Here is a 15,891-nt window from a genome sequence, read left to right on the forward strand (position 1 = left end):
AAATTGAACGGATTGGGTCGGTTCTTGAACAGATTCGGCTGAGCTGACGGCGCAAATAGGTTTTGTGTCATCCAGTGCGTTAAGTGTGCGTTGCTGTCCCTGCTGGCGTCCAAAACAAACAAAAATAATAACCCCAGAAATTAACCAACGCAATCAGATATGCCTACGGCAACTTTAAATAGATTGATAAAGTTTATTTCAATAATATTTTTCTCAAGGAGAGGAATTAAAATGTGTAAGTTAACGTGCACAGTTTTTATAAAAAATAAAAAATACCGTTTCATACGTTAAATGCCTCGCTTTCATGAAAATTATTTTTCGGTTAAGGTAAATTAAAAATACTTTAACATTACTTATTACCAGTATTTATTAATTTATTGTTTATTAGATAGTAAATTATGAATTAAATATCAATTTAGAACGTTTTTCCACTAGTATACGTCTGCAGTACGCTCATCAATTGCAATCTAACTTCCAAATTGACATCGTCGGGCAGTTTTTTGAGAAACGGCAACAGCGACAATAGGAATTTTTTGTTGCCCATCGGATCGTCGGCTTTGTCGTCTTTTTCAATAGCAACCAGCTCATCCAAAGATCTCGCCACTCTCTTTAGAGCGGGCTCCGAACAATCGGTATTCAAAGGATTGAAGTCGATGGTGGTGCTGGTAGAAAAACTGGGTTTCGGTTGAATAGGGACAAATTGAACGGATTGGGTCGGTTCTTGAACAGATTCGGCTGAGCTGACAGCGCAAATAGGTTTTGTGTCATCCAGTGCATAAACTGTATCGCTGCTGTCCCTGCTGTCGTCCAAAGTTAGCTGGATCCTTTCCCTGAAATAAAAATATAAATCTTTTACTGAAAAAAACAACAGGACATTTTTATTTAGATAGTAGATGTAGATTATATCGGAGGAGAGAAGTTAATCACCGCGACCTCATAGATCTATGAGCTTTTTATACCCCTCTATCTCTATTGCCTCCTTGGATTTGAAGTCAGTTACACCGCAAATGTTAGTCAGTTCACTTCTACAAGCCCCACATGTAGAAGTAAGGGAAACTAGAATACAATGGGTTGCCCCCTGGTTCCTCACGGTTGAAATTATCCCTTTGACCTGGTCCCGTCATCATAGAATTTCTATTTTTGGTGAGGTTGTCTCCTCTTGGTCCGGACGGTTAAGCTAAAACTTCCCCACACCTTCTGCCCGTAATACATGATCACAGACAATAGAGGGTGCCTGGTATATTGACGGACAAAGTAGTCCCATCCGCCATCGTTATAGGCCTTGGTGCAATTCCCTAGCCACGACACACGACACTACAGCCAGGGACAAGACAATGAGATGCTCTTTAGACCCAGTAAAAGTACCAGAGGGGATTCCCCTATTACCTGACTAGGAAGTTCCCCACCAACAACAAAGTCTCACATCTCCTAGGGGAATATTCGTGCCATAAACTGATTAGTAAAGTTACTTTTCACTTCCTATAAACTGTGTAACATTGCAATATCATTTCGAACATTTCTAATGTAGTTTAATAGGTTTAGTCTCTGGATTTAGCTTCATCGGCTTCTGGTGTTGGATGTTATTGCTTATTGGATGTTAATATGATATATATCAAGGCTATCTGTACATCGACGTACCTAGATCGCATTGTGTTTAGGTGACCAAGGGTTTAATCTTTTTCATGTTCTTGATCTAGATCTAAGTTTTGAATATCTCTTTTCAAGTATCCCCGTATTCTGAGCAAAATATACATAAATTTCTTTCACAAAATCGAAAAAGTAGCTAATTTCAGAAACGCTTCGTATACTACCATTTGAGACCAGATTCCAAGCAGTACAATTTTTTTATTTGGTAAGAAGTAAGACAAGCTGTGAAAAGCACAGAGGGCTAAATCCGAACCATGGAAGGGTGTATACCCTCATTTCCCAAAATCGAGCAAATTGAAAGATTCAAATAAATAATATTCAGGTCCGCAATTTAAAGATATTATTTTTAACTTTTTATTTTGAATTTGAACTCTCTATGTACGATTTAATATTAAGCATAATATTAATCGTAGTTATTATAAATAAATCAACTTCTACAAACCAGTTTCTAATCCTCTACATGTTCGAAAGGGTTACCACCCTTTCGCAATTGCACAAATTTATTTTTCGTTCAATTTTATGCCCTTTCAACAGATCTTATACTTCCAAATGACCAAATATTGAGGTGTATTGATTTCACTTTTACAAATGACGTTAAATAATGCCCCCCGCCGGACTTCAAATTAGTTTAAATAAATGTGTTTAAATGCCCGAAACAGGAAAAATATTAAGTGTTGCATATCATCGTACTGAAGAGACCGAATTCTTTCAAAACCTGAAATAAAAAGTGCAGGTCTGTAATTGAAAAAATTATGTTGGTTTGTGTATCTCACAAATTACCAGCTAGTTTGAAAATCTAAAAACACTATCAGATAGCCATGATAAAGTGGCTATGAGAATGAACAATGAACAACAGAAAAAAAAATAAAATTGATTTTCAAAAAAATCCTTTTTTCCAAAAAAATCAGCATTCCTTGAACTTTTTAAAACTTTTCTGATGGCATCATGGTCGCAACAAGGCGCAACATCACAAGGCGCAACTTTGCCCCAATTTAACAATGTTCATATCTATTACGGTTACAATACGGATACCAATGCTCGTACCCCGAATTTGTGGCACCCTGAGTAATATCAAAAACGTTGTTCAAATAATTAAGTACCAACTATGAAAGACTTGTGATAGGTACTTTTATGGGAGGAGTTACCAGTAGGAAAGAAGCCTCTAGGATGTGATGGAAGGAAAACATCAGGAGTGGATCAGCATTGAACAGGCAAAGAAAAAAAAATATAAGTGGACATAAAAAAACATGGACGCATATTGTTCGGTAGGCCAAGACTAACCAGACTTTTAGAGTACTACCGAAACAAAACTGTGTATAGAATCCGAGGGGTGTCTCACTCGGGTAAAAAAATGTACACGTACTGCCAAAATATCCTTCCACTGCTAAGCGACTGCCAATGACTATGAAGAAGACTGCCTATGACTGCCATGTAATTATTATAGGTGCCTGCCATAAGACTGCCAATGACTGCCAGCGACTGCCAAGGAAATGTACATGTAATTCCAATAGTGAGACACCCCTCGATAGAATCCTACGGAAACCCATTTGTGGCTCTTAACTTGTGATAAATTTTCCTAGTCAACAAAAAACACTACTTAAAGTTGTTAAGTGTTTTTGTTGATTTCATAAAGTTCCTTCATAAGAAGAAGGAACACAAAAATAAACAATTTAAATCCAATTGTATATACCAATAACAATTTAGAGCTATCTCACAGAGCCTCTATTAACCATTGATATTTTGACTGTCATAAGCTCAGTTTTGAAACTAATATTACTTACTATTTAATAACAATTGCTTAATGAGATGCATCAACGTTGACATGTAGTTACAGTATATCTGGAAGTATTGCAACTTGAAATTATTTGTAACTAAACGCCTACAAATATTTTCAAGACCAGAGAGGCAACCTATAAATTTCAAGTTTTCAAAATATCAAAGTACTAAAAATCAAAAAAAAAAATGTGTAAAATCTCTCTTTATCGTCGTTTGGGGTGAAATTGATATCCGGGGGTGAGATTGATCACTAGATTGCATTTTTATTAATTCAAATGTTCGTTTAATGTAAAACCGCCAAGTGTCTTTAGTAGAAACACGGTCGAAGGGAATGTGTAAAAGTCACATCGTTAAATCGCTGTTTTTTGTTTAAAAATCCATTCAAATTGTTTAACTGTTTTTGCTTTCATTTACAACTTCTAGAACTTTGATTGGTAAGTCAAATTGTGATATAACGAACACACTGATTGCATGGCGCTATTTGTTGATGTTTCTGCAAGTTATATTCCGAAATTTAGTTATTTTGGATTGTGGATTGTGAGGTTATACTTTAATTTGTTCAAAGGGGTCAGATTAATCTTAAGTACGGGTGAGATTGATTGACTCCATTAAAAAACTCTGCAGCACCAACCCTTAGACGTGGGATTTTTCCGCTCATTCAAAAATGCATGGAGAAGAGTGTTGACGAATTGGAAGGCGGCAAATAAACAGCAAACGTCAATAGATAAGAAGGACTTTCTGCACCTGCTTGCCTCTACTTTGGCCGAAATGGAAAATATATCCGATAATGCCATTAAGAATGACCCCATCAGCTCATTTCAAGCAACTGCAATTATACCAATTGATCCAAAGCGTGCTTTTTGCAAAATTCCAGCAAATGATAATAACCCTGGACCGATATCAGTGATACCCTTTTAAACTATTTACAACAACAACGATTCTCAGCAGCACCGACAAGAAGAAACATAAAACGCCAGAAGCTAACGGTGGAGCCTGGCAGAAGTGTTACAGCAAACAATGATAGCTCTAGCGAATCATATGTCAATGGACCAGTAACTAACGACAATTTAGATGACGAACCTTTAGAAGAAGACGCTGAAGAGGCTATCCGACATGAATCTGAATATTTTGTGTCCCGAATTGAAGATATCGAAGTTTGAAAATTCGTGTTAGTAAAAGTTTTTTTTAAATTTTTAATTTTAATAAAATTTTTCATTGATAAATCTCACCCCAAATGATAAAGAATCCTATAAAATTTAAACCATGACTTTAAAATAGACTGGGGTTAGATTAATCAGTTTCTATGTAGGTATACGGCTTATTCAATGCATTAAATAAAACGCAATCAATCACACCCCACACGTAGTATGAGATTGTTCAGGACATTTTGTTCGTTCCAGGCCTTTAGTATATTTTTTTCAAATTTTCTGATTATTTGGTGTTGTTCCCATCACTAACATCTAACATCTTTAATTTCTAATAATTTAAAACCTCATATTAACTGAAGCTTATTATTGAGCGCTAAAAAACCCTCGCTGTTTGCCACGCCCTTTCTAATTTGAAGTTCAATAAAACACAAGTTTACTTAATGCAGAATGAGTTACATAGAGGCCACTAGCTTTTTAATTTTAACAGCCGGGTGGTCGAGGTTCAAAGATATTAATAAAAGGGCGCCACAAGATGATACTCTTCGGACTCGGCATAAAAGATGTTACTATTAAGTAGACTTCAACAATAACCTCGAACTGTTGAGTGTAACTACCATGAACTTCAAATATACTATAATTACTTGAACTTAAGTGACTCTAACTTAACTATGAAACTAGACTGTAAATAATACTAGTAAAAATATTTAAGCAATTTATTAAAATATTAAAAGTTTATAAAGAAATGAATGAATGTTAAGAAATTTAAATCAATAAGAATTACTAGTTATGAATGCAAAATGAAAATGTTCTTAACTATACTAAAACTAAGACGTCAAGCCCCCTTATCTAACTTAACACTAGATACAACCAGGGTGGTTTACATATAGCAAATCTAAATCTAAACAGTCTTACTCTAATCGATGTACAATCTTGAAACAACTCGGAAATTCCTCCGGCTGAGCTACGGTGTATAGCTATGGGGTGGCTACAGCAGAGTACAGCAGCTCGGTGTACCGTCACTGGAGCCCACGGATGTCAGCAGACGTACAGATGAAAGGCAAGGAGTTGAGGTTTCAAATGGTGAACATAAAAAACCCTAAATAACATTGGTTGTCTTAGAAAAGAGCCTCAATTATAGAACAAGGACTAGCACAACGTGTAGGAGTTAATAAAGGTAATAAAGAAGAACTAATCAAATCTGAACTTTACCTCGACGAGGGTTTATGATGTCCAACGGGTAACTCTACACACGGGCAGCAGGAACGGATGGAATTCTGGACTGTTCTGTGCTGTACGGTCTGGATCGGTCTTCTTGCTCTACAATTACGAACAACCAAATAAGACTTAAGAAAGATAACACTCAACTAATCTTTCTACACCACGTGGGCGTGGAAAAGTCGAAAACCAGTCAACAATACGAATAAAAATCAGTTGAGCATTGACTTAGAATAGGCAGAAGAATTATAGCATACCTTGGAACTATTCGGGGACTTCTTGGGCACGTGGAATCGGAATATCGGGCGGAAAATTTGGCTATTTTAATCCCATTGCGGAAATTGGTCGGCGGTCCATAAACATCAACAAATCCAACCACGTCTCTGACCAAATATGCTTCGGAAGCCTTAATCCTTTTCTACGAAGACCTGCTATTCACCAACAGGGAATGCTTCACGAAACGGCAGCCAGTTCTTCACGACGACATTCGGACGGTGGGTACACAAGAAGTGATGCAAGGATTCGATTTCCTTCACAAAATCAGATTTCAACCGGAAATCTCCCTCCAGGATATAGATAGAGAACTATATATCTTGACTAGTCCTACTCACAAAAAGGCATAAATAAAAAATGATGTTCTAGAATATTTTCTCCTCAGCCATATTCCATATCCGGTCAATGAACGAACTAAACTCATAAATTCCCACAATTAAATGAACCAATTGCACACTGCGATTCACATCAAAGATAACCAATTTAACTGCGAAATTTTATCTGATAATTATAAAATTTCAATAACCAAAACAAAGGATAAATAAATCCAAAAACATCTGATTTGATTTGACAGTGACAAGTGACGGACAAAAGTGATGATCAAAGATATAGAGAGATGGACAAAAAGCCTACTACTGCTGGTCGGCATCAGTGACAATAATGTGCAGCTGCAGCGCGGTGTATATCGGGTTGCATAATTGTAAAATTTAAATAAAATAATATTTAACAATAAAATTATAGTAAACATGATGCAAAAATAATAGCTATTTGCGATATATTATGAGCTAGCACACAGAGGTCGTTGCGAGGAAATTTGACTGTTACATGTTGACGTGCTCTATAAACCAATACCCATAGATAAATGAAACAAGTTTAGATTGGAAAGTGCCCATAAGGACAATGTAAACACTATTTGGCGCTATTCTTGCAACTGTCGCGACCCAAAACTTTTGAAAATTTCGGAGCGGTTCGGCTTTTTCCGGAATTATATCGCCAAATATTGTTAATTCAAATTTATTATTATTTTCGTTTAATTTTATAAATAAAAGACAGTGTGTTGCATACAAGAAACTTTATTTTATATAAGGACGCATGTATGAAATACCTATGAAACATTGGAAACCGACGTTATACCACGATCCACAATGGTTTTTGCAGTTCACAGTTCACAGCACAGCTTTTTAAGTTTTTAATGCCACTTTTTCACAATTATCACCGGTTGGAGTAAATAAAACTTGAATTAAACTAACAAGATAGCAATTATTACTTTGAAAATGGACGCTATAAACACTTTTCGGAATTTCTTTAATGAGAGCGGTTTGGATTTTGAAAGATTATTATGATTCATAGATAAATGAAACAAGTTTAGATTGGAAAGTGCCCATAAGGACAATGTAAACACTATTTGGCGCTATTCTTGCAACGGTCGCGACCCAAAACTTTTGAAAATTTCGGAGCGGTTCGGCTTTTTCCGGAATTATATCGCAAAATATTGTTTATTCAAATTTATTATTAATTTCGTTTAATTATAAATAAAAGACAGTGTGTTGCATACAAAAAACTTTATTTTATATAAGGACGCATGTATGAAATACCTATAAAACATTGGAAACCGACGTTATGCCACGATCCACGATGGTTTTTGCAGTTCACAGCACGGCTTTTTAAGTTTTTAATGCCACTTTTTCACAATTATCACCGGTTGGAGTAAATAAAACTTGAATTAAACTCACAAGATAGCAATTATTACTTTGAAAATGGACGCTATAAACACTTTTCGGAATTTCTTTAATGAGAGCGGTTTAGATTTTGAAAGATTATTATGATTTTTGAAGATTCTGACTTTGACAAGAGAAAATTATTTCTGTTTTTGTTTGCCGTTGTTCTTAGCGACCGCTATAGCAGCGCCAGATCGCGTATAACGGTCGCGACCCAAAATAATTTCGCGACCTAAAATTTTTACGGGCTTTCCAATCTAAACTTGTTGCATTTATCTATGTTATGATTTTTGAAAATTCTGACTTTGACAAAAGAAAATTATTTCTGTTTTTGTTTGTCGTTGTTCTTAGCGACCGCTATAGCAGCGCCAGATCGCGTATAATGGTCGCGACCCAAAATAATTTCGCGACCCAAAATTTTTACGGGCTTTCCAATCTAAACTTGTTGCATTTATCTATGCCAATACCTCTCTCTCTCACGAACATCTACCGAAAAAACTTATTTACAAAAATAAAATTTTGTACAAATACCAAATCCCGGCTAAAAACTTTTTCTTATGATCAATTTCACCCCAAACGACGACGGTACCTAATATTATTATATTGATTTTTAGCCAAACAGAAGTCTTTGTAAAAAAGATTGTTTAAAGTTAAGTTAAAGAAATCTTTAAGTTATAGATTTCTTTAGGGTTATTTTGTCGGAAAAAAATATTTGCAAAATGATCTGAAAAACTATAACTAAAGTTCCACAGCCATAAACATTGTTGAAATCTCGTTTTCAAAGGTAATTTAAAACCACTGAACCAAAATAAAACAAGTAAAGGTCAGCTTAAGAAACTCAACTTCAGCTTAAGTAGAAATGAACATATAAAACCCAAATTTAAAGAAATTGCGACCAAAAAAAAAACAGTTGCTATGGTTTTAACTGTTTCTTCCACTTAACCTCTCATATTACGGTATATAATGGTGTAATAAATATAAATCTTATTTTAAATACATTAGACCAGTAGTTCTTATATGTAGTGCCGGAAAACTTACTAAACATACTAAAAATATAGTCCAAATTTTATATTTAATTATTTAAAACAGACTAGATACAAAATACTAAATTAAAGAATCCTAAAACCAAATTAAGCTGCCTTAGTTTTCTTGTATGTATCGTAATTTCATCAAATACAGTAATAACAACCTTAAATTTCTAATCAAAAGTTTAATAACTATAGTCAGCCATCAAATTCACATATTTATAATTAGTTAAAATAGTATTATTACCTTTTGTGTATGAGACCTATTAAGAAGGAAAGTTGATCCATATAAACATATTTCTTGCTCGGTTCTGACAAAACGCCAGCTTTTACTTGCTCCTGGATTCTCAATTGCCTTGAGAAGTTATCTCTTATGGATTTCCACTTGGTTTGCATGTCTCTTACTGTAAGGCAAAAGGAGTCATATTAATATTCACAAATGTAAAACAATAATTTTTATTACTTAAAGCTGATTAAAGCAAACAAAAAAAAGGTGCTAAATCAGTTCACTTCACAGGATAAAATTTGATAAGTTCTAAAATTCTTAATCTGAAAACTTTTCCAATTACGTTTTATTTTATAATTGCTATAATTTAAAGATCCCTTTCTGTGCTCCCAATCAATCAGAATCCCCTTAGTCTAGAGTTAGTAACTGGAAAATGTATTAACTGAAACGGGCATTATATTCATTCGGTCTTTTTCATATCTAAAGAAACATTAGCCAGCGTCAATTAATAATTTAGGGAAAGTATGAGATTCTCGAGAAGATCACAATAACCTAATACACTTAAAATATACAGGGATGCCACTGAACAGTAAAGCATGGTAAAGCCGGTCCTACACGATGCTTCCAACGTTGGACGCATCAATATCGTAATTCACAAGAGTCTCGTACATGGTGTGGCAAATGTTTATGTCTCCAACGTTTTAAGGTGTTTGATGCATCGTGTGGGACCGGCTTAAGCAGCATGTGTAAACCATATCTGAAGCGAAATGTAAACCATTTCCCTCCCCTGAAGAAGCCCCTTATAAAACGAGTCCTAAATCAAAATGAAAAGATTTAAATCTGATAAAAATTACTTATAAACTGCATAATGCTCTAAATACGGAGCGATCTACAATGATTTAAATAGTTGGCCAAACTGTGTTTTAAGAGGATTTTTGGATTAGTGATTGGTACAAATTATCTATCCAAAAATATCATCAAAGTATGTCAATTCAATTTAAATTTTGGAAAATTTAAAGTTTGGACTTTGTTAGTTTTGTATATAAAACTATAGTGTTCAATTCGGTGTTCAACATACAAAAGGAGTACTTAGATACTCATAGTAGGTGGCTTACTTTCGTCCCAGCTTTTAAAAGAAAGATATTGAACGCAATCAGCAAAATGATAATATAACATAATTCTAACAGACATTTTTTTGGTTTGGGTTGTAAAACCAGTTTAAAAATCCTTAATATAGGTTTTATTGACTAAGCTATATAACCCAACCTATAAACCTTCTTGGACATATTGCAAGGGGAGTTTGACAATATACCCCACAAGGTGGTCAAGCGATATCTGGAAACAAGAGGGGTGAACAGTACGATAATTCGCTGGTTTTGGTAAATGCTCTCAACCTAACCTAACCTAACGGACAGCAGAGGCTGAGATAGGTACCAAAACTGTAGTTGTTAAAACAACGCAAGGAACTCCTCAAGATGGAGCTTGGTAGTGAATTAACTACTAAACGAATTAACTCTAGCGGGAATACACTGCATAGTGTATGCAGATAATATAGTCATGATTGCACGGGGGAAACATGAAGGTACCCTGTGTGATATTATGCAAAGAGGACTACGCATCGCTGAGAGATGATGCAGGACTGTCTGGCTGAGCATCAACTCAGACAAAACCGCGGTAGTGCAATTCACCACAAAACGAAGTCTGAAAAACTTGAAAAAAATCCATCTAGATGGAAAGGAAATACTGCTATCACAGGAAGTCAAATATCTGGGAATAACCCTGGACAGTAAACTTTTATGGAACAGGCATATTAAGAATATTTCCAGCAAAGCCCCAAGGCTCTCATGATATGGCTGGATGTATACCATGATAGTATAAGATCCATGATTACCTATGGTGCAGTTCCTTGTTACACACAACTAGAGCAATGTACAGCAAGGCAAAACCTGTGCAAAGTACAGAGACTGGCATGCATCTGCATCACATGTGCCATGAGAATATGTCCAATAGCAGCAATGCACAAAACCTAAACCACTGCACACTGTCGTCAGTCGTTATGCCACTGCGACAATAATTAGAATGTTCATTGACGGAAACACTATACTTGAAGAATTTTCAAGTCAGGGGCTTGGAACACCCTCAAAAACAAAATTCCACTTCTCCCAACTCCCAGTGGATGACATACCACCAAGAATCGAAAACTTTGAGAATTATTTCACTGTATTGAGTAATAAAAAGGGTTGGAAGGGAGAAACGTTTGCTCAACAGAAAATGTAAAAGGACCATACCATAACGTAGAATACTGATGCTTCCAAAACCAAATCAGAGACAGGAATAGGAGTATTTGAGCCGAAAACTAAATACTCCGAGTCAATGGGCACCTACCCCAGCATCCTTCAGGTGGAAACTACGCCCTCGAAAGATACGTACAATTTATCTTAGATAAGAACTAGCGAAAACAGGAAATAATAACCATCTTATCCGATAGTCAGGCAGCACTAAACGCGATCAACTCAGTAACCATCAATTCGTACAAAGTAGTGCAAAGTTGGTCAAAGAATACCTAGAGAAGCTGAACAAATTAGACAAAAAAATAAAGTTCTACTATTCTGGGTATCCGCTCATCAAGGAATACTCGTAGAAAGTAATGAAAAAGCAAATGATCTAGCTATATAGAAAAGGAGCGAACACTCCCACTAACTGGACCAGAACCGTTCTGTTTTTCAAGCGGAAACCAACTAAAGGCGGAGCTGAGGAACCTGGAAGACTCCATCCGTAACGTGGAATGGGAGTCCTCCAACGGTCTAAGACACTCGAAAAAGTTTCTAAGAACTTATGACCGAGAAAAATAAAACATTTTCCTTGATTTAAGTAAAAACAATTTTCGAATTGTCACGGGGTTTCTAACAGGACACTGTCTCCTCAACGAACACCTCAGTAGGCTGAAGCTGAGAAACAACGGCGAATGCAGATTCTGTGGAGAAACTGAGAAAACACCAGAACACCTTATCACTGAGTGCGCCGAGACTACGACCGTTCATGCCATGTACTTTGGCTATGGCTGATGTCGAGGATGAAGAGCTGGCCTCTGTGGAGCCGTCTCAGATACTGACTTTTGTTAAAGCCCAGAGACTGTATGATGAGTTATAACTCGTTGTAACTCAAGATAGGAGAAGGCGGAGTATAATACAAACTGTGATAATGCCATACATGTATTCATGCATGGTGGACGGAATTGACATTGTAAGTCCCCATCCTTGATAGTTCTGTTTGACGTTTCAATTGAAATTTTGTGTGTTTGTTGGACGTTTCATTTGATTTCAAATTTTGTGTGTTTGTTTATATTTAATGAGCTTATTATATGTTATTTATATTATTTATTCTACAACTGCTTTTATGTTTATAGGTAGTAAATCTAAAAGAAAATTTTTGTGTCAGAACTGAACAGTGATATTATTGCGATTTATCGAGAAATGACTGCAAAATAGTTGGTTATGCTGAGTGCAGTAGATTTCAGCCAAAAACTGACGGAAATAATGGAATAACTTTTTACTGGTAGGTGACAATAATCATGGTATACAATATAATCGAAAAAAAACGGCGTCAGCGATGGCTACGAAATGAAGATCGTTGTCATTTTATATGTAAAATTAAACGGAGAATGTCATCGGTCGTCATTTCCAAGTCATCTGGACGCCGTTTTTTCGATCATACGGTACATGTGTAGTAAACCGATCATTTATGAAATTGGCTTAGAATTAAGTTATTATATATTTTTTCTTGCATTTTCGCTTTTATTTACTACTTCCACAAACTCTACTTCTCAAAAATCAAATCAAAAATAATTAAGATACTTCAATTTGGCTTACGTACCTCAGTAGCGTATTTAATGTTTGTGTTATTAAACATTTATTATAACTTATTTATTTTTATTAGAAATATATATTTTTATAACAATTTTAATATAATTACCTACTAAAATTTATTAACAACGTAAAAAAATAACAAATTAATGCACCACGTTAGAGTACCTACTTGCATTATACTTTTTGTACACATTTTTAATAAAATTAGAACGGTACGTCAGCCATATTAGGTCCCCAACGTGCTCAACCAAACAAACTCAAGTTTTTTGATTTGCTTCAAAGCATATGTATCTGCATTCAAAGGAATTTCTTAAATTTATTGCCTAACTAAGGAAATATCAATCAAATATCAAGGAATCAAATGATCAAAATCAGAATAGCCAACTATATCAATCGTTTTAGTTCACTTTGTGAATCCTGCTTATTTTTAAATAATAAGTACTAATTCTAGACCATAGATAAAATAAAATCATCTTCTATTTTCTAGACATAATATAATAACCTAAAAGATAAATTAAAACATCTTTCGTTGCACGTCATCAATGACACCATGCGTCGTCTTATGGAGTTTGCTGGTGATAGTATTATGATGTGCATCGAAAGTTATTTTAATTTCCCCAGAAGGAATGTATTTTACATGTATTTTGACATTAAACATTATATGAAATACTAGAAAAGAGTAAAATATAGTTTTAATTCTTACTTATTCCCTCCTTCTCCGTCGAACTGTAACCTGACCAATTCTTAAACAAAGCCACACCAATATCTCTCCACGCCTGCATCTTCATTTCTTGATTTCCATGTGCAGCTTTCTGATCGTAAATACACGGTCTCTTTTTTACCTCTTCGATCAAAGAAGAGGCATTTATTACGGGTTTCAATGACATATTTTTACGCTAGAACTTGGCGTCGTTACAGCAGCGCTCTGCGTTTGTCGCACTACAACGCGTATTCCACGTTTCGCCTGACAACAGCACGAATCGGACGATTTCGTTGCGCATTCGGCAGAACGCGCGTTGTCGGGCGTTTTCCGCAGACGTGACGCAGGGACGAACAAGGCCTCGCGCGTTTGAAGGCTCGAACCTGTAGTAGAGATGGGCGGTTATTGGTAAAAAACCGGTTATAGGTTAACCGGAATTATCTTTAAAAAATAATAACTTGACAAAATTAACCGGTTATTCAAATAACCTAACCTAGCAAAACTAAATATCTAGTTTTCCTGTAGGTTTACTTACCTCTGCACTCCATAGGTTACTTCAAATTTAGATAATAAATAGTGTTAAATCGCATGATTAAATAAAGATTGTAGCAATGTAAGTATGTATATGTACAAAATGAATTTAAATAAAAATGCTAACCTCACTTTTTTGAGTAGACATGGATATGATATTAAAACTAGTAATTACTTAACGTTCAAATAAACCACACAACTCACAAGTTCTACAATCTACAACCAAGTTATTTTAATCAAATACCAAAGAAAAATAAGGAGACTGAATGAATAGATAATGAAAGATTATCTTCATTCATTACTTGAACTTCAATTTTGTATTCTTTAGTCTAAGCTTCAATAGAGACTTCAAACTACAAATAAAATATATTTACGGTGAAACGTGGGTGAAACTGGGCGAAACCATGGAAAACTTTTGAAGAACCGTTGAAAATCCGTTAAAGTGGGTTAAAATTTAAATATAAAATTTAGAGAATCTATTTGAAGTTAGGTTCGTAGCACTTGGCTAGCTGGTGGCTAGTAGTAGTCTATGCCATTAGTACTTTGTTTTACGGCCTGACCTGTCAGGGCCATTCGGCTGTTGTTTTGATTATTATCATCAGGGTTCGCCTGATGCCTGATTTAATTTTGACATTTGATGTTTGATGTCATATATTTTCGTTTTGGGAGCGGGAGCGGGATCTTCCGTTATCGTCGTAATATCTGGAAGATCCGTGCCATTCGCTCCTTCGAAATTTACGATTCAAACAGCTAATATTTAATTGTTACTTGTTTTAAACAAGTACGATTTTTTTAAAAATAACCGGCTATAAGTTATTGAACGTAATGCAAGGTTATTAGGTTAACAGGTGAAAAAAAACTACCTTTAAATAACCGGTTATTTTAGAGGAAAATACCGGTTATTCAAAAAACCGGTTACTTTTGCCCATCTCTAACCTGTAGCTTCGTACAGATCTGAACTATCCTAAATATTACGCCGAACAACGAACTGAACGACAATAGGCACAGATTTGCAAACATGTGTTACTAGGCTTTGTACAGACCTGAACATTGCGCCCAACTAGAACAGAATAATAAAAATCAAATTGGATTTTAAATATGTATATAAAAAGGCGTTTACTATAACTGGGTATCCCATTATTCCTTGGACATAAGACTACTACGTATTTTTTGAATCAAAATAAGCTCACTGGACACAATTTACCTCTATACAAAAATTTTTGTCCGTTATAGGGTATAAATATAAACTTTAAAGAAACAGACGCATTTTTTCAGATATTTTATGACCCGTTATTCCGATTTGAATGAAATTTTGGGTGTCTATAAACCAAAGTCGTAACAACACCCAGTGTCTATAAATTATTGTATATTTTCCAACTCAACACACGACCGATTTTTTTTCGTAAAATGGTCTGTCTAATATTTATTACATTTTTAGTCTCTTATAAAAAACGCCCCTGCGCATACTTTTTGAGGAAAAACATATTTTTCCAAAGCTGATTTCCAAAAAATTTTTTTTTACATCAAGCTATTGAGGCGCATAAAATCCATTATGCTCTAATAATATAGTTGGCCGAAATATGGAATTTTTTATTAGTATTTCCAGGGGCGGACACAGGAATTTATTTCAGAGGGGGCCCAAATAAAAAAAATGTAGAATATGCTTTTTAAGGCACCTTTGGCCCCATGGGGCCCCCTGTATCTTGTGTATACAGAGGTAAATTCCATTGTAAATGTGTTTATTTTTTAAAGTTTGTCACCCACTA

General features: G+C 35.2%; 1 protein-coding gene across 1 annotated transcript; it reads right to left on the reverse strand.

Annotated features, from left to right (window-relative positions):
- Positions 1-364: 364 nt before the first annotated feature.
- Positions 365-13,861, reverse strand: LOC115888453. The gene is made up of 3 exons (XM_030908196.1): positions 13,598-13,861; positions 9,050-9,206; positions 365-830 (listed from the first exon to the last, which is right to left on the reverse strand). The coding sequence occupies exons 1-3, from the start codon at positions 13,779-13,781 to the stop codon at positions 416-418; spliced, it is 756 nt and encodes a 251-aa protein (XP_030764056.1). The 5' UTR covers positions 13,782-13,861; the 3' UTR covers positions 365-415.
- Between the last annotated feature and the right edge of the window lie 2,030 nt (positions 13,862-15,891).

This window comes from Sitophilus oryzae, unplaced genomic scaffold (assembly GCF_002938485.1).
Source record: "Sitophilus oryzae breed Bouriz unplaced genomic scaffold, Soryzae_2.0 scaffold_738_pilon_pilon, whole genome shotgun sequence".
NCBI classification, from domain to species: domain Eukaryota; kingdom Metazoa; phylum Arthropoda; class Insecta; order Coleoptera; family Curculionidae; genus Sitophilus; species Sitophilus oryzae.

Bases quoted from the DNA above. Each gene is read 5' to 3' on its own strand.
- LOC115888453 (XM_030908196.1), bottom strand. From the start codon at position 13,781: ATGTCATTGAAACCCGTAATAAATGCCTCTTCTTTGATCGAAGAGGTA. The intron at 9,207-13,597 runs GTAAGAATTAAA...TTTGCCTTACAG, and splicing joins GACGGAGAAGGAGGGAATAA to TAAGAGACATGCAAACCAAG. The intron at 831-9,049 runs GTAATAATACTA...TTTTTATTTCAG, and splicing joins ATAGGTCTCATACACAAAAG to GGAAAGGATCCAGCTAACTT.